This window comes from Tasmannia lanceolata, unplaced genomic scaffold (assembly GCF_043159265.1).
Source record: "Tasmannia lanceolata isolate RefF3 unplaced genomic scaffold, GAP_Taslan_0.1 ptg000003l, whole genome shotgun sequence".
Taxonomy (NCBI): Eukaryota; Viridiplantae; Streptophyta; class Magnoliopsida; order Canellales; family Winteraceae; genus Tasmannia; species Tasmannia lanceolata.
The window spans coordinates 5,969,791-5,994,502 of NW_027518680.1; the positions used below are offsets into that span (position 1 = coordinate 5,969,791).

A 24,712-nucleotide genomic window follows, 5' to 3' on the forward strand; every position below is an offset into this window, starting at 1 on the left:
ATGCTGGATTGTATTGCAGGTGTTACCCCACGGAGAAATCGTAAAAGAGGATGGCGTAGATGGGGTCTGTTGTTATACTTTGTGACCACTTGATCTAGCACGTGAGACTCAGAGTTGATTAAATTTTAGTGATTTTTTTTGTTTATTTTCTTGCTATGGTTTGACCGATTGAATGGTGTTTGGACTAAAGGATGCAGAATGGCTCTAACAGAGATTCTACATTTCTATAAGTCTTTTTCCCCTTATTTGATCAATTTCCAAATCCCCTTCCTAACAATGTATTTAATGTCTCATTATGATGATTAAATTGTTTCTAGCTCAAAACTATATTTATTTTATTGTTTAATAAACACTTTGGGACTAAATCCAATAGTAACAGAGCCTTAAATAACATTGTGGGTTTGGTCATAAAAATAGAGGGAAAAATAGACTTAGACCTTCTGTTGTTTCTGACACATTCAACTTAACCCCTAATGTTTAAAAAGTTACAAGTAGACCCCCTGTGGTTTCAATTTGTGTAAGGTAGACCCCCTTAGTTGACAGTTCGTCCACAGATTGAAGGGTTAGGATGATCCTACGGAGCTGATTTTTTGGGCACACCCTATCTATGTCAGAGCCCATCAAATGAATGCTTTGGATCATCCAAACAATGTTGGCCCACTGTGTTTTTGGTAGTGTTTGGATGATCCAAAATACCCGAATCCAAACACAACAAAAAACACAGTGGGCCCACATTGTTTGGATGTGGGCCCACTTGTATCTTTTTGATTCCATTGCCTTGCCAAAGTTAGGGGATGTCAGGAGTGAGGGAGTGAGATAAAGTTTCACAGTGAGAAGTGTAAGGGCCGGTAAAAGAGGAGTGTCTGTCTTCATTCATGACTGCTCTCACATGCAACAAACCATCCGCGAAATGCCTTCGGCAAAGCAATTCCATTGATTTATTTAGGAACTTATGGTATAAAAAATCTTCAAAAGTTGGTATTTAAAAAAAAAAAAAAAAAGCAGTAGGACCCACCTTTTTCGAAAATGCAAACCATTCGTTTGTTTAAATCGTTAACCATTCATTTGTCGCATGGTGGGACTTTCATGTTAGATGTGTGGTCTTATGATCAATTGACAAGTAGATTGTTGATCTAACGGTCCAACTATTCCAAGCTATGCTTATAAAACATGAAAGTCCCACCATGCGATTTGGTGCATTTTGGTGGATTGTTAGCGACAGGCCGACAGCCGGCACAATCAATAATAAAATATTCCCATTGTGCATCTTGCGTCTCGATTAATTTGGAAATCTCAACCGCTAAATCAAAAGGATATATACAAGAAATCAACGGTGAGATCACGTGAAAACACCACCCTTCTGATCAAGGGTCTCGTTCCTTTGGGAGCCCACGGAGCAATAAAAAACAGAGATAGCTATAGGGGAACGAACTTCTGTGAATTATATTGGGCCTGAAAATTAATACTCCACAATAGATTATCACGTGGAAATGATAATCAAGTGAGTACGCAACTTCAACCAATTAATAGATTTGTAAAACCTTTATCTTCATTATATATAAAGAGGTAGACGTGGGATTGAGGGAATAACCACAGATCTCTACATAAAGTCATCCAAGAAGAAGCAACAAGAAAGAAATGGCTGAAGAACTGAATGATCTTGCTCTTGTTTGGGGCCATATAGTTGCATTCTTGGATAGTGCAGTTCTCAAATGGGCACTTGATCTTGGGATAGCCGATATTATCCATTGGTGTGGCGGCCCCACCACAATTTCTCAACTAAGTTCTTCTTTACCGGTGCCGGCCAACAACTCCGATAACCTTCGCCGTTTAATGCGTTACTTAGTGTACATGGGACTCCTAACTAGCCAAGGAGAGGACTTGTATTGGCTCACCTCCGCCGCGAAATTCATCCTAGTTGGTGACGAGAAGAGCTTAGTCCCATTCGCACGGCTTACCCAACAGGTAAAATAGAGGTGGAATGTGATTCGTCTAATGTTATTTCTTGGGCTCAAGGTAAGAGTGTAGGTCCTTGGAGCTTAGCTAGGTTTTTGGATGAAGTTTCTACGATCTATGTTAGATTTATTTCTTTTGTCCATATTTAGGAGTGTGATCAATTGGCTAAATCAGGGGCTTAAGGATTCCTTGTATGCTGGGCAATCTTTGCTTGTTAACTTGCAACTATAATCTTTTCTCTCTTTTAATATATAGTTATCTTTCGTTAATAAATAAATAAAAAAAACAAACAACATCAACAGGGGGACGGCAATAAATGGCTTGACCTCGGGTCTTTGCTAGAAGAGAAGGCATCAAAGTCGACCTTTGAGGTTTTAAATGGAGAAGATATGTCGAGCTATGCCGCTAAACATGCTGAATATAACAAGTTCTTCAATGAGGCCATGGCTTCTGATGCCCCGATAGTTACACCGGCGTTGATAGAGGGTTGTAGGGATATTTTCCAAGGGATCACATCTTTGGTGGATATAGGCGGAGGCACAGGTCATTCTATTTCCTCTGTGTTTCTTACTTTGATTATTTGCATCGCCATTTTTTGATCTTTCATCATCCTTATTTGTACAAACAACAGGCACGGCTTCTAGAGCGATTGCCAAAGCCTTTCCACATATTAAGTGCAGCGTCCTTGATCTTCCGCACGTTATCGAGACAATACCCAATTACCCCGAGGTAGAACAAGTGCCCGGCGACATGTTTTCCTTCATACCACACAACCACGCTGTTATGATGATGGTATGTCACAGATATCTGTCATTTTGAAAGTATCTCAAGTTTATCATCACATATTAATATAACGATAAAATTTCGAGATTGTAAAAAATATATATAGCAAAATTTTCATTTTTATCATTTACGGTGAAAATATCGCAATATATTTACAATATTCTTTATTTCATATTTTTCTTAGATTATATAATTTATATATTTTTAAATAATTTTATTTTTATCATTTTTCCGCTATAAACCCGAAAAATAAAACATTTTATATATTACGAGATTTTCCCTTGTCTTGATATTCCCAAGAATGAAATTTGTGACTTAGTATGATAATTAAGCTGATTTTATATTTCGTAGCCCTTTTGAATTTGTTTGGGAGTGGACTTCTGCTGTTCCTCACCTTATGTGATTTGTTTCAGTTCATTTATAAATTTCATGTAAGTTGCATGATCTGTAGTGGCTATTTGCTTCCAACAACACGTATTTTCATAAAGAGAGCTGCTTGCAAAACTAAAACCCGTTTAGCTGGTGTTTAAAAACTCCTTGACTCGACTCGGGACTCGCCCGAGTCGACTCCCTTTTACCTTGGCCGTGTCCGGCTTTGGACTGCATGCATTCCGCATTTTGCCCTACAAGGTCAATAAAAACTGCTTTGACTCTCCCGAGTTATGACTGTGTCAACTGCATTCTTGGCCGCGTCCACGCCGAGTCTGTTGGATACGTGACCTTTAAAATCAGTTTTAGTTTCATTGGCTAATTTTATTTGATCTTATCTTAACTTCCTCTCTCTAATCCCACTTTGGCAAGGACTCTATATTGATAAGCATAAACACAAAAGAAGGGACTCGTTAGTTATCTCCCCTCCACATCTCTAATGGGAGAGATTTGGGATGGGCCTAATCTATAAAAGGAGGATCACACCTTGGCTTTTGGTGTTGTGAAAACTCACGATCTGCACATTAGATTTGCCATCTTAGCCAAGGTGTTCTCCTCCTTAAGGTGAGTTTATTTAACTTTATTTTTTCATCTTTTATTCGAAAGAAAATTCCAACAATGGTATCAAAGCGCAGGTTGAATTTGATTCTAATTTTACCTACTTAAGCACGATAACAGTAGGTTGAAATTAAAATCAAATACCCGGCTTGAATGCGGCCTAGGTTGCGGCTTTGAACCGCTTTGAATCAGCCACCGTTACGTTGCCCGTGTGGATGGTGGGCACTGTCATTGCTCCACTCTTTATATTTCTGTCGTGGGTTGGGAACCCAGCTTGGCTTGCAAACTTAGTTGAGAGAACAAAGCTTACAGAGAGACAAAATAAATAAATAAATTATCACACTTCTCATTTTACAGAGAAAAGGATGGTAACCACCTTGTAGTTTTGATTCAAAAGGCTACAAATACATATGCTGTAGTTTACTAATGGGCAATACTTAAGGCTTGACGTCTGGGTTTTGCATTGCAGAAGTGGGGGCAAGATGACTTGTTGGTGGGTGGCATATGCCATGTAAATCCATTGATATAGGTAACCGAACTGGAGTAAGGTTTTAGATAAATCAAAACCTCAACCCTTGTTTTTATTAAACAACGCATTATGGGTCTCTTATTACCTTATACATAAGTTTGACTACGTGGGTCTACACTCCTATCCATAAAAACGAGATTCTTGTGTCATGTAAATCCATTGATATAGGTAACCAAGCCAGTTGAAAATAATAATAATATATCATTATTACTATTTACCGTAGCCCTCTAACTGACAAAAGTTATAGCACTACTAAAGTTTGGTTTTGGCACGTAGCCACATCTGAAGGAACTTTTCAGTTTAAGAGGCACCCAAGCGACAAGTAGAAAATATTTTTACCTATTTATTGTTCTGATAACAACACAAGTGGGTTTTAGTTGATTTATTCACTACCCATTTAAGAGGTAAAACGACATACCACTACAGTAAAATTACGTACCAACCTCTTGGATAATACTTCATGTAACTTCTATCTTTTGTTGATACCACCAAAGTGGTCAACCAAGATTGGATTGTGTATTGACACCACTAAACAAGTGGATTATGTAAATCATTTCCATAGGATGATCCCAACCCTCAGATCTATAGAGGAACTGCATATTATGGAACCTCCTTAGATTGAATGACTAGGATCATCCTATGGATCAAAATGATTTTTGGGGCACAACTTATTTGCGTTGTATTCCAATCACTATTTGAGCTGTGTTCCATCACATGGACCATTTGGATCATCCTATGGTGTGGTCCGTACAATACTTTTTGAAAAATAACGGACTATAAGGGCTTACACCATATAAAAACTCGTGTTTTCCATTAGACACACAAACATGTCACTTCTTTCAATGGGTCTCATTTCTTAATACTGTTTGGTTGCAGAAAATACTTCACGATTGGGACGACGAAGATTGTGTGAAGATTCTGAAGAGATGCAAAGAAGCCATACCTGAAAAAGGCGGAAAGGTGATTATAGTGGATATTGTAATGGACATTGAAGAAGGTCACAACATAACCCGCACACGATACGCCTTTGACGTGATAATGATGATATCAACAGGAGGAAAAGAGAGGACGGAAAAAGAATGGAGAAAGCTTGTGTCGAGTGCCGGATTTAGTCGATGTGAGATAACAGTCATTAACGCTCTCCAATCCGTGATCGTGGGATATGCTTAATTAGTCTCATATAAGAGATATATTTTGCATAGGCCTCCTTTGTCTATTTCTACAATTAGTCTCCATGTTTTAATAGTTGCAGAAATGTAGCTTGTCTTTTCTTTTTAAACCCATGCATAGCATATGCCAAGAATGCTATTAGTGGTTTTTATGCATGTAGAGTGCAACATTAATGATAAGGCAGTTTCTATCCCTGCAGAGTCCAACACCGATAATACGAATGTGTGGCAGATGCTATTAGGCCATATATACGAGTGAACTAAGCATGGCGTGGAACTTGACAAAGTATGAGTATCATTGTAAGGCTGGAAACATTACTTTGTTTCATAGACAATCACTCGCAGAAGGTATGAGTTTATTTTGTTGAGTGTAAATTAGATGTTTTCACCATGTTCAATCAGTAGAAGAAATAAGTTGAAAAGTAGGTAAAATACTTTAGGGCAGACAATTGAATGGAGTACATGGAAATCATTAAATTCTTGAAGAACGAAGGTGTTGGGGGTAAAATTCGCCAACCAATAAGGAGTTGACATGTGGCACTTGAAGACTTAAAGGCAACAGGGGCAAAAGGGTAGTTTCTCAATCCGAACCCTTCTAGAAACCGCCTTAGCGATAAACTTGGAAAGAGACTAGGAAAAGGGCCTGGCCAGGAAAGAGCCCCAGAAGGCAAGAACTACACATCTAACAATCTCATTCATTCTCTCATTCTCATTGAGCTCACTTCAGCTCGTACTGCTGTTACCATGTTTGACTTAGGCATCGGAGAGTCCCCTGGAGTCTGAGTCCGGCCCTCTTTCTAACATTCTGCACTTGTAGGTTCCCCTTCCAGAGCCAGCTCAGCCCGTGTCCTCTTCCGAGAGTTAGTCAAGATTTCAGCAGCAATAGTAGGTATTTACCTTGTAGAGTAATGGTGTAAGTAGTCAATAGGGAGGAGACAACCCTTGGATTTACCTGGAACTTGCCTTGTAGAATAGTGGTAAGGTGGTAAGAAGTGTTTGGTTGTCAACCTTATAGAGTAGTGATAGAGGGCGCCTTCACACACACACACACAGAGAGAGAGAGAGAGAGAGAGAGAGAGAGAGAGAGAGAGAGAGAGAGAGAGAGAGAGACTACCTTTATTTTTATTTGGACCAATTACCAATGGGGGACAAACATTAGGCAAAATTATCAACAAGACCCATGCTTTTCAAAAATTATCAACGGGGGACAAAAGAGGTCTTGTCAGTAAAAGCTGGACGAAAATACCCTTTGGCATATACAACATGTTTTGACTTTGGAAGGGGGTTTTCAAGTCTCTACGATTGGGGTTATCAGGTATCAAAATGGGGTTACCAATTTCAGAATGGGCTTATCAAGTCCCTGAAAATTTTCCGAGGGTACTAGAGTTTTGGAATGGGGTTTTCAAGTATTTGGGATTGGGGTTATCTAGTATCAAAATGGGCTTATCAAGTGCTTGAAAATTGGCCGAGAGTTCTGGAGTTTTGGAAGAGGGTTTTCAAGTCTCTAGGAATGGGGTTATCTAGTATAAAAAATGGGGTTACTAATTTCCGAATGGGGTGATCAAGTCCTTGAAAATTGGCCAAGGATACTAGAGTTTGGAAGGGGGTTTTCAAGTCTCTGGGATTGGAGTTATCTAGTATAAAAAATGGGGTTACCAATTTCTGAATGGGCTTATCAAGTCCTTGAAAATTGGCCGAGGGTACTGGAGTTTTGGAATGGGGTTTTCAAATCTCTAGGATTGGGGTTATCAAGTATCAAAATGGGGTTACCAATTTCCGAATGGGCATATCAAGTCCCTAAAAATTGGCAGAGGGCACTAGAGTTTTGGAAAGGAGTTTTCAAGTATTTGGGATTGGGGTTATCTAGTATCAAAATGGGGTTACCAATTTACGAATGGGCTTATCAAGTCCCTTAAAATTGCCCAAGGGTACTGGAGTTTTGGAAGGGGGTTTTCACGTCTCTGGAGTTGGGGTTATCCAGTATCAAAATGGGGTTACCAAATTCCGAATGGGCTTATCAAGTGCCTTATGAACACTTTTTTACTTCCTGTTTTTTTTCACTCGTTCATTTTCACGTTTTTTTCTTTGTACCGTACGATTCATCTTCCTCATCCTCCATTGAAAGGGAGAAGGAGAAATACAAAACCCTAAAACAATTGAAAAACAAAACCTAGATATAGAGAGAGATGGGAATGAACTCACGTTTCAAGTTTTTGAGCTTTCCCTCCTCCAATGGTGGCTAAAATGATGAAGAAGATGACTGCTAGGGCAAAAAAAACAAGTTAAAAATGGAAAAGTGAAAAAAAAGAGGGAAAGAAGAGAGAAGAGGGAAAAGTGGAAAAGCAAAACGTGTTGCTTAAGAAAATGGCATTTTCGTCCAGCTTTTAATGACAAGGCAGATTTTGTCCCCCATTGGTAATTTCTGAAAAGCATGGGTCCAGTTGATAATTCTGCCTAATTTTTGTCCCCCTTTGGTAATTGATCCTTTTTATTTTTTGCTTGAATTTTGTTGGGAAGAGATGAATATGAGCAGACAAGGAGTAGACAACCAGGAGACATCTCTTGTAAAACCCCCTACAAATGCTGGACTTTTTGCAACCAAACAAGGGATAAACGATTGGTACGTACTTTGCCAAAGTCTCCCCTTGCACATTGTTGGCTGTCTAGTGATTGGGGCCATTTATATATGCAGTCTCCATGGTAAAATGGACCCTAACAAATAAATGGTTGTGATCGCTTTACATGTCTGTAATACCAACTTCCTTAATCTCACGACTCCTAACACCCGGCCTTGGAAATAACACCTAGTGGAAAACTCCCAAATTTGACTTGAGTGTGCCACCATCTCCAAATCAACACATTAAGTCTGGGAAAAAGCTCAGCGAGCATAATTACCTGTCCCACTTCGCACCCACATACCCCAAATCCTAATCTACTCCAAACCCTATTTTCCGACTTGGTTCTTCTGAGTTGTTCTTGGCCTAACTTATTTGACAAAGGGTTTTTTTAATGAGAAAACGGTTCCAAACCCTATTTTCCGACTTGGTTCTTCTGAGTTGTTCTTAGCCTAACTTATTTGACAAAGGGTTTTTTTAATGAGAAAACGGTTTCTACACACAAGTGTAGATAAGTTATCTACACACTAGCTTAAGAAACAACTGAGGCCCTCATTGTTTGGGTGATCCAAACCATTCATTTGATTGGCCCTCACATAGATAGGGTGTCCACAAAAAATCAGCTCCACAGGATCATCCTACCCTTCGAACCGTGGAGGCAAAAAATGGACATATTTGTGAAGGTTTATACGCGTCCATTTTACCTCCACAAACTGTAGGGTTGGGATGATCCTATGGAGCTGATTTTTTGTGGACACCCTATCTATGTGAGGGCCAATCAAATGAATGGTTTGGATCACTCAAACAATATGCCCTCCACTGTATTTTAAGCTAGTGTATAGATAACGTATCTACACTTGTATAGAAACTGTTTTCTCTTTCTTTATACTATAGTCCAAAAGTACATGTGGGGTCCATTTTATAATCTATAATCCAAACCATTGATTTCCTAGGCCTTGCAAAATGGATGGGTGCCTAACTTATTTGACACTAATTTGTAGATGCTTTCTCCTTGAATAGAGAGAGACCCTTGTCTTTTAATTTTCTCACCATCTATATAGAGGCCCCAAATCAGAGGGTTAAAATCGTCCGATGGGGCTGGATTTTATCCACGGCTCGTTCATAGGAAGGCCCAACAAATCAACGGTCAGATCATTGACCAAGTTGCTCCATTTAAAGAACATGGACTTCAAAATGGCCGGCCACGTTGTTTTAATACAGGTTGTAAACCTAATTAAACAAGCATTATCTTTGAACAAATTTATTGAAGAGGAAGAAGCTATAAAAAGGCTTAGCCTCTTCTATAATGAAAGCCATGAACTTAGCACAAAATGGGTAGTCATGAGAAGGGCTTGCAATGGCATAGCTTGGTTTTCGTTGTGGCCTTGTGCATAATACTAGCAACCAATGTGGCAGCTGCTCGGCGTTACTCTCCTCCACCACCCTCTCCATTGTCACAACGTGCAGTTCACTTCAACACACCACCACAGTACATTTATAGATCACCACCCCCTCCACCATCATCACCCCCACCTCACAGAGGCTACTAGCCATATCAATGGCTCTTTTATATTTTGTTCAAGTCTATTTCAAACAATGCACACTCTTCTGTTTCTATTAATTGCAGAATGAAGAAAAGGCATACAAATAACCAAACATCTGGGAATTGGAGGTTGTCTTCTTGTCAAACTATCATCGATGCTACTGTTCAAAGGGATGGATGTTGTGAGAACTCACAATTAAAGGCCATGCTTCTTACCAATTTATTCTTTTATTTTCCCCTATCCGGGAGGATGTTTTCTTTGTCTTGTTTCTTAGTAGGACACAATGTTGTTAAAAATAATAAAAAGTGTTTTTTTGAGAATACCTTCACTTGGGATATTGACATATCTTAGTCTGGTTGTTAATTCTTCATTTGTGTCTAGCTATCTTCTCCTTCCAAGGATTATGAGCATGGGATAATCCACATACATACTTTGAATAGACATTATTAAGTGGAGTGTGCATTGTTAAATCTCGCCTCATCACCAAAATCTCTTCTCGTTGGATTATTTTGGGTTTTATCTTGTTTCTCACTTCATGTGGGATCTTCTTGTAATAGTTACTTGGTGTAATTTGTAATGATTTTGTTACTAGTTGGATTAGGATAGAAAGTTAGTCTAGGTGTCTTCTATTTAGACCAGAACTAGGTCATTGGCTAAGTGTGAAATTCTATATATTCGTGAGAGAAGGGCAATGTGAGTGGAGAAAGTGAAGAGAAACAAAAAGGACAAGGACATCTGGGAAGTGGAAGGTAGTTTAGCTTGAACGTCGGGTTCGCTTTTAGTTTTGATCGTCCTAGGCCGTGAGTATGGAGGATGTCGGGAATTCAACCGGGTAGAACTCACCCCTAAAAGCTAGCTGTTAGAAGGAGGGTGCCCATTCCCTTATAACCCATCCCCATCCATCTTACATAAATGATGTGGGACTATTTTTCTTTTGCGTGGAACCCCAACAATCTCCCCCTCCACGCGGAAGCAACGTGGACAATCTCCCCCTCCACGCAGTGGCAATGTGGGAACGACGAGATACTACACCGGGGTTTTTGAGATCTTCTCCAAGGGACATTCCCGCCCTTGGAGGCAAATTGGGGTTTCCGAGATCTTCTCCGAGGGACATTCCCGTCCTCGGAGGCAAACCGGGGTTACCACGCCCAGCTTTGATACCACTTGTCGGAAATTTAATTGGGTGGAACTCACCACTAAAAGCTAGCTGTTAGAAGGAGGGTGCATATTCCCTTAAGATAATGATTCTAATCCATGTAAATCCGTATTGACAGAATTTAATGGGTGGTGGACATTCAGGTTTAAACTGAGTTTTTCTAAGATCAACAGGCGGCTTCTGTGATCAACGCTCGAAGTCCACATGTTGGGGTTCTATGATCTGTACGATGGTTGATGGCTAGACCGTTGATCAACACTCCTAATTTGTTAATTAACCTAAATGTGTTGAAAGGATAGAATTAAGAGCCAATTGAAAAGGAAGGTTGACTGGCAGGGGATCTGAAAATATTAAAAGGATGAGATCAAGGGTCAACAAAAAGTATACAATATAATCATTGCAAAGCTTATGGTCACACCAGGCAGGATTACTGTTCAAAGCGATTTGACAAGTTGGACAATAGTGCTGGAAATATAGCGACAACAGTAATGGATGAGCATAGCAAAATAATTGGGGATATTCTCACTGCCTCCACATGTAATTACACTTGTCATGATGCTTGGATTCTATATTGAGAGTGCTTTGCTCATGTATACTCTAGGAGGAAAAAAGTATCTTGACTCGGTAGAGATGTGGATTCTTGTCTGCGAATCCCCTCGATGTGTAGGGAATCAAACCGGGTAGAACTCACCCCTAAAAGCTAGCTGTTAGAGGGAGGGTGCCCATTCCGTTATAACCCAGCTCCATCCCCATCACTTTACCGATGTGGGACTATTTGCTTTTGCGTGGAACTCTAACAATCTCTCCCTCCACATGGAAGCACCGTGGACCATCTCGCCCCTCACGCGGCAGCAACGTGGGAACGACGAGATCTTCTCCGATGGAATTTCACCATCCTCGGAGGCACACCGGGGTTACCGAGATCTTCCCGGGAGTTACCACGCCCCAGCTCTGATACCATTTGTAGGGAATCAAACCGGGTAGAACTCACCCCTAAAAGCTTGTTGAGAAAATCCGCCGGGCCACCGGGCAATCCGATCTGATCGTGCACAAATTTAACGGAAAAGTAAAATAAACAAACAAGCCACAAGATGAACACCAAGATTTTACGTGATTCGGCCAAGCCTACTCCACGGGCGAGAAAAACGATCTTCGACTATGAGAAAAATAATATACAAGGATTACAATGGATTTAACCCAAAACCCAAAACCCGCAACCCTTTCCTTGCTTCACAAACCCAAGATCGTACCCAAGAGTAGCCCGAGAGAAACCCACAAGAGAAATTCGAAGGGGAACCCAAGAAAAGACCCAAGAAGAATACACGCTTCTTTCTCTCTCTTCCCTTCTCTTTCTTTGTCTCCCTCTCTTCCTGGTCAAGAGGTAGACGACACACCTCCAACCCAAGACTCTTGCCGCTGCCCACAAGAGAAACGCCACTATCTCTTTTTGCAGTCGTTTTTTTTTTCTCATGCCTTAGGTTTTTAGAAAACCTAAAAACCGAATTTAGAGGCTTTCTTATTTTTGCCTCTGCCTTTCCCACCACACCACACAACGGTGGTGGGAAATAAGGCAACTTTCCCAACAGGGTGAAGTTTGTTTGAAATAATTCACCTCTTAGATTTAGCATGCTCTGTTCATATGTATTCCAGGAGGGAATTTTTTGATATGTTCCATGCATATAAGAAAAGAAGTATCTCAACGAGAAGTATTCTCCTCGCCGTCCTTATCGTGGGATATGCTTGCTCATATAAGAGATATTTTGTATATGCACCTCCTTTGTATAGTTTTTGTTCTCCTTCTGTTGTCTTCGTTTCGTTACACTCAGTCATCTATTTATTGCTTTGTTCTAGGTCCTTGGAATGACCGAAAATTTTATCCCTTGTTCTCTATTTCTACTCATTAAATCTTGGCTAATGAGGCTGGCAGTACCATGTCTTAATAATTGAACAAATGCAATTTGTCTTTTTCCCTTTTTTTTATTCGCTTCTGAGAGCTTTTGGGAACTGTAATAAGCTGAGTTTCTGCAATTATTAAAACATGGTAGTTCCAACATCAGTAGCCTAAATCTTATGGCTGTACAGTTCAGTATTTTAAAAAGTACATTACAGCCCAATTCATAGGATGATCCAAACCGTTCACTTGTTGGGTCACAACGGTAATAGGTTATGCCCCGATAAACATTTCCATAGGATCATCCAAACCTTCCCATCAATAGAGGTTTCCATATTCTGCAGTCCCTCTATTGGTCAGAGTTAGGATATTCCCACACATGGAAATGATTTTCGGGGCACAACCTATTTACATTTTGGCCCAACAAATGAACGGTTTGGATCATCCTATGAAGTGAGGCTTAACAATTGAATTGTTTAGATCTTGGAACAAGGGAGGTCTCACCTGTACTTATTTTCACCTGTACCCATTTTTCCAACCCAACCTGACTCAACCCGATTTTCAACCTGGCTGGGTTCAACCCAACCCAACCCAACCCAACCCGATTTCCAATTCGGGTTGGGTTTGGTCGGGTTGGGTCGGATTGACCCAATTTGATATGGTACCAACAGTTGACCACCTCAACTCAAGCCGGGTTGTTTTGGATTTTGAGAACCAAAAGTGAGTCACCAATAATCAGTTTTGGACTCACAATCTGTTCTCAAAATCCAAAACAAACAGGGACTAACAATTAGCAAAGGGAAATGTTATCCATACTACTATATTTTGATGATCACACTCCTCACTTTATTAAAGTACGGTATGGCCCGCACCATAGGATTATCCAAACCGTCCATTGTGGACTGTGAAGACTATTTCAATGTTGAAGAAGAAAAATACATACAGAACTTCTTCAGATGGAATACAGTAATATTAATATAAACTAACTAGGATCATATGCATATGTTGGAATTAACATCACTACTAAATGGAAATTTGAAATTTCCAATTCGGGTTGGATCGGGTCAGGTTGCCGGACACCCAAACCCGATTTCCAATTCGGGTTGATTTTTCCCAACATTAACCTAACCCGATTTGCGAAAAGCTTAACCTGATCCAACCCAAATTCGGGTTGAACCTGTCGGGTTCGGGTTGAACCCGACCCATATTCAACACCAATACTACCCTCTCTCTTCTCTCTTTCATGGCAAACCCTTGGTGGGGCCCAACAATGAACGGTTTAGATCTTTAAAGGTGGACACCCTAAAAAGAGTATTTTTAAAAAAAATAATCACTTGGGCCCACCAGGTTTGAAGATCCAAACTGTAAATTTCTTGGCCCTAATGTACATAGGCCTCAACCATAAAATCATCTCCATAGGATGATTGAAACCATATGATCAGCCTTTACAGATCGGAGAGTTAGGATCATTATATGGAGATGAATTTTAGAGCAAAACCTATTTACATTGGGACCCATCAAATGAACGATATTCGAATAATTTGGGCTGTAATGAATTTTCTAATAAATACGTGTTATATACGTATGTATATTTTTTTAAAATAGAGTGGGGCCCATCTTGTTCAAAGATCTAAACCATTATTCAGTTAGGCTCCAATCTAAATACGTCATACCACAAAAATCATCTCCATTGGATTTGCCTAACTCTTTGATCTTCAGAGATTTCTATATGGGGTAGTTTATCAACAGATTAGAGGGTTAGGATCATCTAATGAAGATAATTTTTGGGGTGCAGTCTTGTAATTGGGCCCAACAATTTAATGGTTGGATCTTCAAACAAGGTGAGCTTAATTGTATTTTCAAAAATTATGCGCACCTATGAACGACACAATATACACTGGGCACACCTATTATATGGCACCTATGTTCATGCATCATATAACACTATTTTTAGCAAATTCATTAGGGTCACTTTGTTTAAAAATCCAGATTGAGTGTCAATGTAAGTAGGCTGTGCCTAAAAAATAATCTCCATCGGACGATCCTAACCATCCGATCTAATACGAAGATACAGTAGATAAATCTCTACGATCGAAGAGTTCATATCGTCCTAGGGAGATGATTTTTGGACAAGGCCTATTTATGTTGAGTTGCAACAAATGAACGGTTTGGATCTTTGAACAGAGTGATCGAGTCCAAGAGTTTTTTTTGTTTTTTTTTTTTTTTTTTTTTTGAAATACAACTTTTTATTAGGGCTGCAACTCGAGCTGGGTTTTACCCGACCCGCATCGACCCGACCCGACCCGAGTTACATAAGTTATAGTATGTACATTTTTTTCTAATGTTAGTTAAAAGTTAAAAAGTGAAAACTCACGCACCCACTGTTATTGTATGTGAGTGTAATTTCTGCTTCTATGAGTTGAGTTGATTCAAGTGTTATTCAGCATTGTTTGATTGTAATTACAACATTGTTTGATTAGTGTAATGTGAGTGTAATTACATCATTGTTTGATTCAAGTGTAATGTGAGTGTAATTTTTGCTTCTATGAGTTGAGTTGCCTTGCCAAACAAGAATTTTCCTTAAAAAATTGCATCAACATTAAAAAACCCAACCCGACCCGAACCGACCCGAGATTTATCATGGGTAGGGCCGGGTTTGGGAATCGTGGGTTTTCCGAAAAAAAACCCGACCCGACCCGACCCGAGATATTTCTCGCGTAGGGTTGGGTTCTCCAAAACCCGACCCACCCAACCCGAGTTGCAGCCCTACTTTTTATAGTGTCCACCTTCTTCAAAGATCTAAGCCATTCATTGTTGGCCACACTAAGTACAAATATCTACACAATTTAGTTGTCAGGGCTCACAAATGTTGAGTGGGGCGGCTAATTTATCAGCCCCCTAAAATTATCGCCCTTGCCTGGTCCAAAATATACCGTTACATACCCCCAATACCAACTTCCTTTGTCCGGGGAATGTACCACTAGGCCTTTGGAAAATTTGACTTAAGCCTCCAAATCAACCACGACTCCTATGTCGGTCTGTGCTAATTCATGAGACTGCATATGAAGTTGTTCAAATCAAAACGCATGAGTTAGCTTTAAAAAATCCCTCACCCAGCACAACCTTACCCACTTCCCACCCACGCCAAGCCCTATTTTTCTCCGAACCCTAATTTCCATCTTGGTTCTTCCTGACTTGTTCTTGGCCTAACTAATTTGACCAAGGGCTTCACATACTATAGTGGAAAAATGCATGTGGGGTCCACTTAATAATCAATGATCCAAACCATTAATTTCCTAGGCATTGCAATGATCAAATCCATCGGACAATTCTAACCCTCTAATCTGTAGATGCTTTCTCGATGAATACGTAACTCTATCTTTTTTCAATTGTGTCACCATCCATTTAGAGGCCACGTCCCATCCATAGCAAGACCTAATCAAACCTAATTACACAAGAAGTCTTTGGACAAATTTATTTGAAGTTGTAAACCTAATTAAACAAGAAGTCTTTGGATTTTGATCCATGGGCACGTTGTTTTCATACAGCCATACAGGTTGTAAACCTAATAAAACAAAAAGTCTTTGGACATTTATTGAAGGGCAAAGCTATTAAAAGGTTTAGCCTCTTCAAATGCAAGCCATGAACTTAGCACAAAATGGATAGTCTCAACAAGGGCTTGCAAGGGTATCGCTTGGTTTTAGCAGTGGCCTTGTGCATAGTATTAGCAACCAATTTAGCAGCTGCTAGGAGTTACTCTCCCCCACCTCCTTCTCCTTTGCTTGCACCTCCCTATCACTTAAAATCACCACCACCTAGCCCACCTCATTCACCCCCACCTCCACCCCCTCCGCCACCACGATACATCTACCGATCACCACCACCTCCACCCCCTCTGCCACTGCGATACATCTACCGATCACCACCACCTCCTCTATATATTTACAAATCACCTTCACCCCCACCTCGCAAAGGCTATTAGCCATGTGAATGGCTCTATTTCAGACAAATGCACACTCTTTTGTTTCTATTGAAGATTGTACAAAAGGCATGCGAATAACCCGATTTAGAACAGGCATGCCAAGGCCTTGTATTGGGGCTCTATTAAAAGTAGATGGGCAAGGGGTGCTGATACTGGGGACTGCTTGCCCCCTTCAGTCCCTCTTGTACGGTTGTACCTTTCTTTTTCATGGAATGAATTGTTTTTATCTTTCACACAAAAAGAAAAAAAAAAAGAAAAAGAAAAAATAAATAAATACCAACCACTAGGAACTGGAGGTTTACTTCTTGTCAAGCTATCATCGATACTAATGTTCAAAGACACGATCGAAGGGCTGGATGTGAGAATTAACAAAGGACAATCTTCTTAGCAATTTATACGTTTTTTCCTACCTGGGAGGATTTTTTCTTGTTTCTTGTTTCTTAGTATGTTCCAATATTGCTAAAGGGCAATTGCCAGGGAGGATCGCAGAAGGCATTTCGCAGGCCGGTGGTTGCATGAGAGAGCAGCCACATAGGCTCACTTTTTAATAGATTTTGTATTATTCACTTAATTCATGTAAGGTGGCTGCTCTCTCATGCAGCAGCCAGCTCGCGAAATACCTTCTGTGAATAATAAAGAGTGCTTCTTGGGAATACAAACAACTGCGGTTGTTGGGAAAGTGCCTTGTGTTTTGAAAATCCTAATTATAAGATGGGATTTGCTAAGCTCGATCGCCAACTTTTCTCTCCATTCACAAGGTGGCTGGTCTGACGTGCAACAGACCAGCCGCGAAAAGCCTTTTGCGATGGACGCTAGCAATTTGAGAGAGGAGGTTTTCTTCTCGGATTGCCTATTGGGATTTATTCCGGCCAGGGTTCTCTTGGGCATGGTTTCAAATTTCGGCTGAAATGAAACGAAATGGCCGAAAAATTTCGGTTTCGGTTGAAGTCGTTTCTTTACAAGATTTAGGCAAAATTTCACCAAAATTTCTGTTGAAATTTCGTTTTAACCCTTTTTACAAAATTTATATTGAAATCTTAAAAATGTCCACTGTATCGAAATTTTAAAAATGTCCACTGAAATGTTATAATTTCCACCTAAATTTGTGAAATTTTCACTGAAATTGCCAAAATTTACACTGAAATTTTAGACTTTTTGGTCGAAATTTAAAAAGACGAAATCATTATCATATTTTTTGCACGATCAGATCGGAATTGCCTGACAGATTTTCTCAATAGGGGTATTGACATCTCTGAGTTTGGTTGTTAATTATGTAAAAAAACTAATTACTCCAAAAGATTAAGCTCTTAGAGTTGGATTGATTTGATCATTTATACCTTATACTTCCCCTTACGTGTGCCCTTATTATATAATTTCTTCTTGACAGTGAATTCATTTTGTTATCAGTTTTTCCATGGATGTAGTCCACTAGTCACTCCCCATGATAAACCATGTCTAGCTTCTATCCTTGTGTTGGGGTTCTTTTATTTGCACACTGATGCAGGGTAAATGGTAAAGATAAGACACTGATGAGTAGAGAGGTTTCTTACATAATGGAGAAGCTTTAAGAGACAAAAGACTTGGCTGTAGTCCACTAAATTCAGAATTTCCAAACTATAACGAACACAACTAGAGGACAATTCCACAGTACATTCAATTACTGAACCTGTCTTGAACAACTCAATAGGATAGTTTCATTCAATTTCAATGCCACATTTCATCAAACATTTGAGCTTCAATGAGAGACATTTTTGGTTCAAACACAAACTTGTGCAAGATGAAAAATTCAACACAAGTAAACTAGCACAGAGCTCCTATCTAGCAATGCTTGGATTACTTTCTATGGATAACTATTGGATCTATATTGTAATTTGGAAGCCTGTTAATGAAGTTCCAGTGTTCAGTTCAATTCTTCCACAACAATTATTCCTAGATCAATTTTGGTGGAGAAAGGAAACCAAAACTTCAGATCCGGACTGCCTTGTTCAGGATTTGACGGATCTAAAACAGAGCAAACAGAGCAGATCTTGAAGGAATAGAAGCTAGACTTCCAAATATTAGAAGTTTTCCTTGAAACTAGCTTGAACAAGAACAGAGTATAGATCCTGGATTTTTGTTCTTGTTCTTGCTCTGAAATTCAAATAGATTGAAATCCTACTAATGAGGTCAAAGTAAAAGATGATTACCGATGGACAAAACAGCAAGGAATTCTGATGAATCTAACCATTGAACAAGCATTCAAACCATAAGAAGAAATGCACGAACATAAACTTGTAAAATCTCAGATCCAATGTTCAGCTAGCAAAGAGATGCTCAGCTTCAGTTTCAGCAACATCAAGACCTTGTAGAAGCTTCCAAAATCCAGAAAACTTTCTTCAAGAGATGAGCTAAATGATGGAGGCATCTAGCTACAAGTTCTGTATAGAGTTCTCCCTGCAAGCTACAAGGAATCAAGAAGAAAATCAAAGAGGAGGAGCTTAGATTTCCAGCTTAAATGATCCTCTTGTGAGAAAACAACGAGTACAACTTTTCCCCAAATTCTATTCGAATGAAAATAGTAGGTCCCACATGAAAATTGGGTGGGAAGGCTTTACATAGCCCCTATTACAACAAAGGTTGAAAATCAAAATGACAACTTTACCCTTAGTGCTGTGCAAAAGCACTTATTGTAGAGCCAAATGAAGAGTTAACGTGACTGAGTTTCTAGGCAAGCCTTCTTCTATAGACTTTGGATCATTTGTGTTGGCCCACTGTGGACCCCGATCCGAAAGGACGAGTGCGGCGAGGGACGCGAGATCCCTCCTGCAATCCTCTAAGATCTCCACAACGGAAGAGAGAGCTCTACCAAGGAACTCTCGAAACTGTTGCCACCCTCACAGCATAGCAGGAGTGGCGATATATAAAAAGAGAGAGATACATCCTGATCCGGAGCCAGGGCTCGAAACCAAGATATATCTGAAAATAACTCAGAGTCGCCACCCATGGACAAGCCATGGAACCAAAACAAATGCTCTGTTTGCAATGGATAACCAGAGATACAAAAGGTCCGTGCCTGGTTACGAATGGGGAAGGTCCGAAGAGCGCCCCCAATTCGCCCGAGTGCGAACACTTGGTCTCTTATGCCATTTACTATTAACCTTGAAGAGTTTCAAGAGAAAATCATATGAAATGGGAACAATCCTCAGGAGTCGTCTACCTAAGCATGCATTTCCTGAGGACAAAGATAATAAACACCCATAAAATAAAATGAAAGATGTGTCGCCTAATGATTGCTAGGTTATGAGTGACATACCTAACTGGTGTCTAAGTTCTGGTGGACGAACACATGCATGCTACAACTACAGGTATAAGGTCTGCACAAGAAGTAAGAAAAACACAACAAAATATACAATATAACAACACAACAAATCCTAAGACTCTAAATTATTAGCCCGAGTCCTCGGATGGTCTGATATTCATCCAAAGAAGCCTACGTATCCCCGCCTCCACGAGAATCAAGGCAACGTAGTTCTTCGCGCCTATTCTAAACTAGGATGCCTGAGACACCTAGACCTCTATCCTAAACTCGATCTAAAAGACCGGACCAATTATTAAAGTTTATTGTACGATTATTTAAATTCCAGTGAATTGTGAATTTTAGGACACCCTATATGCCCTAACTAAATGCAGGTTAGCCCTAAGCTAATGCAGGTGGTTCCTACAACCTATGTGTAACTAGGCTGTGTGCCCTAAGGAAAACAATAGGATTGCTAACGTATCCAAGACCTAGTCATCAGTCGGCGATGTGAATCGCCAACTAACCGGACGGAGGCACTCCTAGCTAGGACAAACCCCTAACTCTAAAACAAACACAAACAAGCACACAACAAATCAAAGACGAACTCCTAACTCTAAAACTCTCTATCTAGGACAAACTCCTAACTCTAGAGGAAGATTTTTGTTAAAAACAAGGTTTTAAAGTTGAAGGGTTAAAGCATTTTTTATTTACAAAGTTTGGCTGGACTTGGGATGAAGATCCCAAGCTGCACTACGTACCTCGTGGAAGAGGATCAAGCCAACGTAGTTCGAAACGAACTCTCTAACTACACTCATAACATTTTAAAACAATTCAAATGCTTCGATATTTTTGGATTATAGGTTTATGATGTTTTCACCCTTTTGGTCAAAGACCGGAGGGAAAATACAAAAAAAAAACACCCTATGGCCAAAATCCTAGGGCTAAAAGGGGAAACTAGGCTTTAATAATACCATTATAAGAGCAAATGAGTCAAAGACTCTCTAATAACACCGCAAAGGACAAGTGAGTCAAAGACTCTCTGAAAGAAAAGGAATATGAGTCAAAGACTCTAACAATACCAACTACAAGGATAAATGAGTCAAGGACTCTCTAAAAGAAATGGAAACATGAGTCAAAGACTCCAATAACACCAACTAAAGAATAGACGAGTCAAAGACTCTCTAAAAGATATCGAAACACGAGTCAAAGACTCCACTAATACCAACTAAAGGATAGATGAGTCAAAGACTCTCTAAAAGAGAAGGAAACACGAGTCAAAGACTCCACTAACACCAACTAAAGGATAGATGAGTCAAAGACTCTCTAAAAAGAAATGAAAACACGAGTCAAAGACTCCACTAACACCAACTAAAGAATAGACGAGTCAAAGACTCTCTAAAAGATAATGAAACACGAGTCAAAGACTCCACTAATACCAACTAAAGGATAGATGAGTCAAAGACTCTCTAAAAGAGAAGGAAACACGAGTCAAAGACTCCACTAACACCAACTAAAGGATAGATGAGTCAAAGACTCTCTAAAAAGAAATGAAAACACGAGTCAAAGACTCCACTAACACCAACTAAAGAATAGACGAGTCAAAGACTCTCTAAAAGATAATGAAACACGAGTCAAAGACTCCACTAATACCAACTAAAGGATAGACGAGTCAAAGACTCTCTAAAAGAGAAGGAAACACGAGTCAAAGACTCCACTAACACCAACTAAAGGATGGATGAGTCAAAGACTCTCTAAAAGAAAAGGAAACGCGAATTTGCACATTTGGCAGAGGTAAAACACCCAGCCGGGCCGGACAGCTACCTAGCCTTAGGGTGCAACAAATGTGCAACCCAATACCCATAAGGGTAGGGGTATGAAGCCAAGCCGAGTAGGGTGTTCTCCCAAAACCAAATAGCGCACAAAGAGGAGGACTAACGAGAGAATGAGACCGGGCGGGTCTCCCAAACACACACAAAGATGGGCTCCAAGTAACCTTATCATTGCCCTTGCAAGGGGTAAGCAAGGCTAAGACAACTAATTGAGAGGATTCTACAAATGAGGCCAAGCAGGCTTTCTAAAGGCTAAATACCTACAAAGCCAAGACAGATGACTCCCTAATAACATTAATAAATATCAAATGAGTCAAAGACTCCCCCGATAACATCACCACACAAAAGAATGATTCAAAGGCTCTCTAAATGAGGCAACGCATGCCTCCTATAGGTACACCATTTATCAAAATCAAAGCAACCTCCCCGAGGTTAAACTAAAAAAAGAGGCTTGCCTCCAAAGGAGGATTGCCTAACGAGACAAAGTATGTCTCCTAGTACAGGTTATAGTATCTAAAGAAATCTAACAAAAATCTAAAAGACTGTGCTAGTCTATCCAAAGAGAGAGGAAAAATGATACCAGATAATCTCAAATTTCCAATCAATTATTATAAAAACAAAACAAATATCCACAAAGTATGATTTACAACTAAAGAGTGCACAATCTGTAAGAATATCAATCATAAAATGGTAAACAACATTAATTAGCCCAGACCAGCCGCTGGGTAGCCTAATGAAGTAAAAAAAAATGATATTAAACACTTCAAAACCAACCACAAACCCCAATACGGGGACTCCAACGAAATCAGATGATGCCAAAGTAATCATCTGATTTCAATACACATATAATATTTCTACCAACCGCCTTGAAATCAGACAGTACTCATGTCGATAACATCGAATAGAGTAGTCATCTGATTTCCTTCTCCACTTAAACAATTTATTTAAATAAATACAAGTATGATAGGCCTCAAGATAGTCTCACCTGAACAGTCCATTCATTATTATCTTCAGAACCTAACTCGATGCTTAAGATAAGAAAAGTATTAGAAATATCAAAAGATTATGATAATTCCAATTAGTAAAAATTTCAGTGCATACAGGGGACATCAACTTGTGCAGATCCAAGTGCGAAGCGGTGAGCCACAAAACATAAAGACGGGCTCCAAGTAATCTTATCATTGCCCAGAGAAGGGTTCTTTTTTTAAAAAAAAAAATGGTTAAAAGAAATCCAAAAGGTTGGGCAGGCCTACTAAACAGAAGATGGGAGCGCTACTTGGATTGAGCGAGTCCCCTAAAGATGGGCTTGGGCTATCGCCTTCATTGCCCAAACTTCAAACTAGAAACATGCTAGGCAGCTTTCCCAACGGACACTAAACAAGACTAGAGATACTATTGGGAAATATGAAAATAAGCTTGCACACTTTGATTTCGTAACTAAGCCTGAGAATGGTCACGAGAATAAATTGAATATACTCCCAAAACTCATCTGAACCTGAACATAGAAGGCCAAAGGATAGGGTGAAATTGTCATTAAAACACAACCCAATCTTATCCTAGGTGCAAGCAATAAGAATTATGGATTGAAGGAAAAGGCAAATTATAGGACAATCCACATCTACCCTTCTCCTGGATCAATACATTAGTAGCTCCAAGAGAAAGAAAAGAAAACATAGCCAACCCAAATATGGAAATCATCATGAGCACTTCAGACCAATGAAGGGAAGAACTGAGGCTGAGGCATCTCATGGACAAGTTGTTTCAATTTGTTAGAAAGTGGCACAGGCCATGAAAAGGGGTGACATCAATGGTAAAAATATACCTTGGACAATTGCTTAAACAATAATGGCAAGACAAATTTGTTCTACTGTCAACACACAGTGATGGCAATATCAATAGTTTTCCACAATAGTATTGGAGAATTGTGATTAAAGGTTTGACTTGACCCCTGAGATTTTATGAAATTCACTGACCTTATGGAAAGGGAAAGCTCAAACCACAAACACAGCAACGAATATACAAAAAAAAGAAGAAGGAATAAGCTAATGTTGCAGTCCTCAAATCAATTGATTGAAGAGAAAGGGGAAAGATAGAATTACCCAAAACACTAGAAAAAGAGCAAAGGGACAAAGGAGATTACCTTTTCTTTTTAGACATATACACCAACATCCCGAATCAGTAGAAATGCAATCAAATGGGGCCCATTACACATTTCCTTTAAGTGATGTGGTCATTGGAAATCAACACTGTCTGTAGATGGGCTCTAGATCTTAAACTTCGCTGTCGGAATTTTCGGGTGAACAAGACCTTGATTGCATTGTTTGCATGATGGCCGGATCCGATCGACATTCCATAAAGGGAAATACCACCGAGGAGGAGAAGATGAAAGAGGGCTTTGATGGAAATGAGAAAATGGGGGGTGATGAGGTGGAAAAGGGGTTATGCTGATGGCTGCCAAACCCTCTCCTCTTTCTCTTCTTCACCGAACCCTAAAGGCAAAGCTACTTTCCTTCAAATCCTCTTCTTCCTCCTCTAGAACCCTAAAAAGCCTGCAACCCTTTCCCCCTGGAACCCATTTCATTTTCTTCTACTTCCTCCTTAAAACCCGTAGGAATTTCTACAAAAGTCAGAAAGAGAAAGAGATTGAAATGTTCGGTGGAGGAGATATTAGTCCGAGGTTGAAGAAGGTGGGTTTGGAGGTGAAAATGAAGTTGCTGATATGGGGAGAAGCATGGAGATGACGAAGCTAGCAGCCGTGGAAGAGCGATCGGACCTTGGCGAAGCCACCAGAATCAATGGAGGTGGAAAGTGAACAGGGAAAATAAAAAGGGTTTTGGAGCTGGTTTAATGGGGGTTAGGATTGGGGGAATGGGTGATGGGGTTAAGAGAATGGGTTTAGGGTGGAGATAAGAGGGGAAAACGGTGGCTCGGTGGTGGTGGTGCTAACCGGAGGTGACAGAGGTGGCCGGAGGAGAGGGTTTCAAGGGTTTGAAA

The 24,712-nt window shown here is 39.9% G+C and overlaps 1 protein-coding gene across 1 annotated transcript; it reads left to right on the top strand.

Moving 5' to 3' along the window:
* The first annotated feature begins 1,578 nt into the window (after positions 1–1,578).
* Positions 1,579–5,617, top strand: LOC143860528 ((RS)-norcoclaurine 6-O-methyltransferase-like). The gene is made up of 4 exons (XM_077371214.1): positions 1,579–1,965; positions 2,259–2,499; positions 2,588–2,748; positions 5,132–5,617. Exons 1-4 carry the CDS (start codon positions 1,639–1,641, stop codon positions 5,423–5,425), a joined length of 1,023 nt encoding a protein of 340 aa, XP_077227329.1. The 5' UTR covers positions 1,579–1,638; the 3' UTR covers positions 5,426–5,617.
* The last annotated feature ends 19,095 nt before the right edge of the window (positions 5,618–24,712 follow it).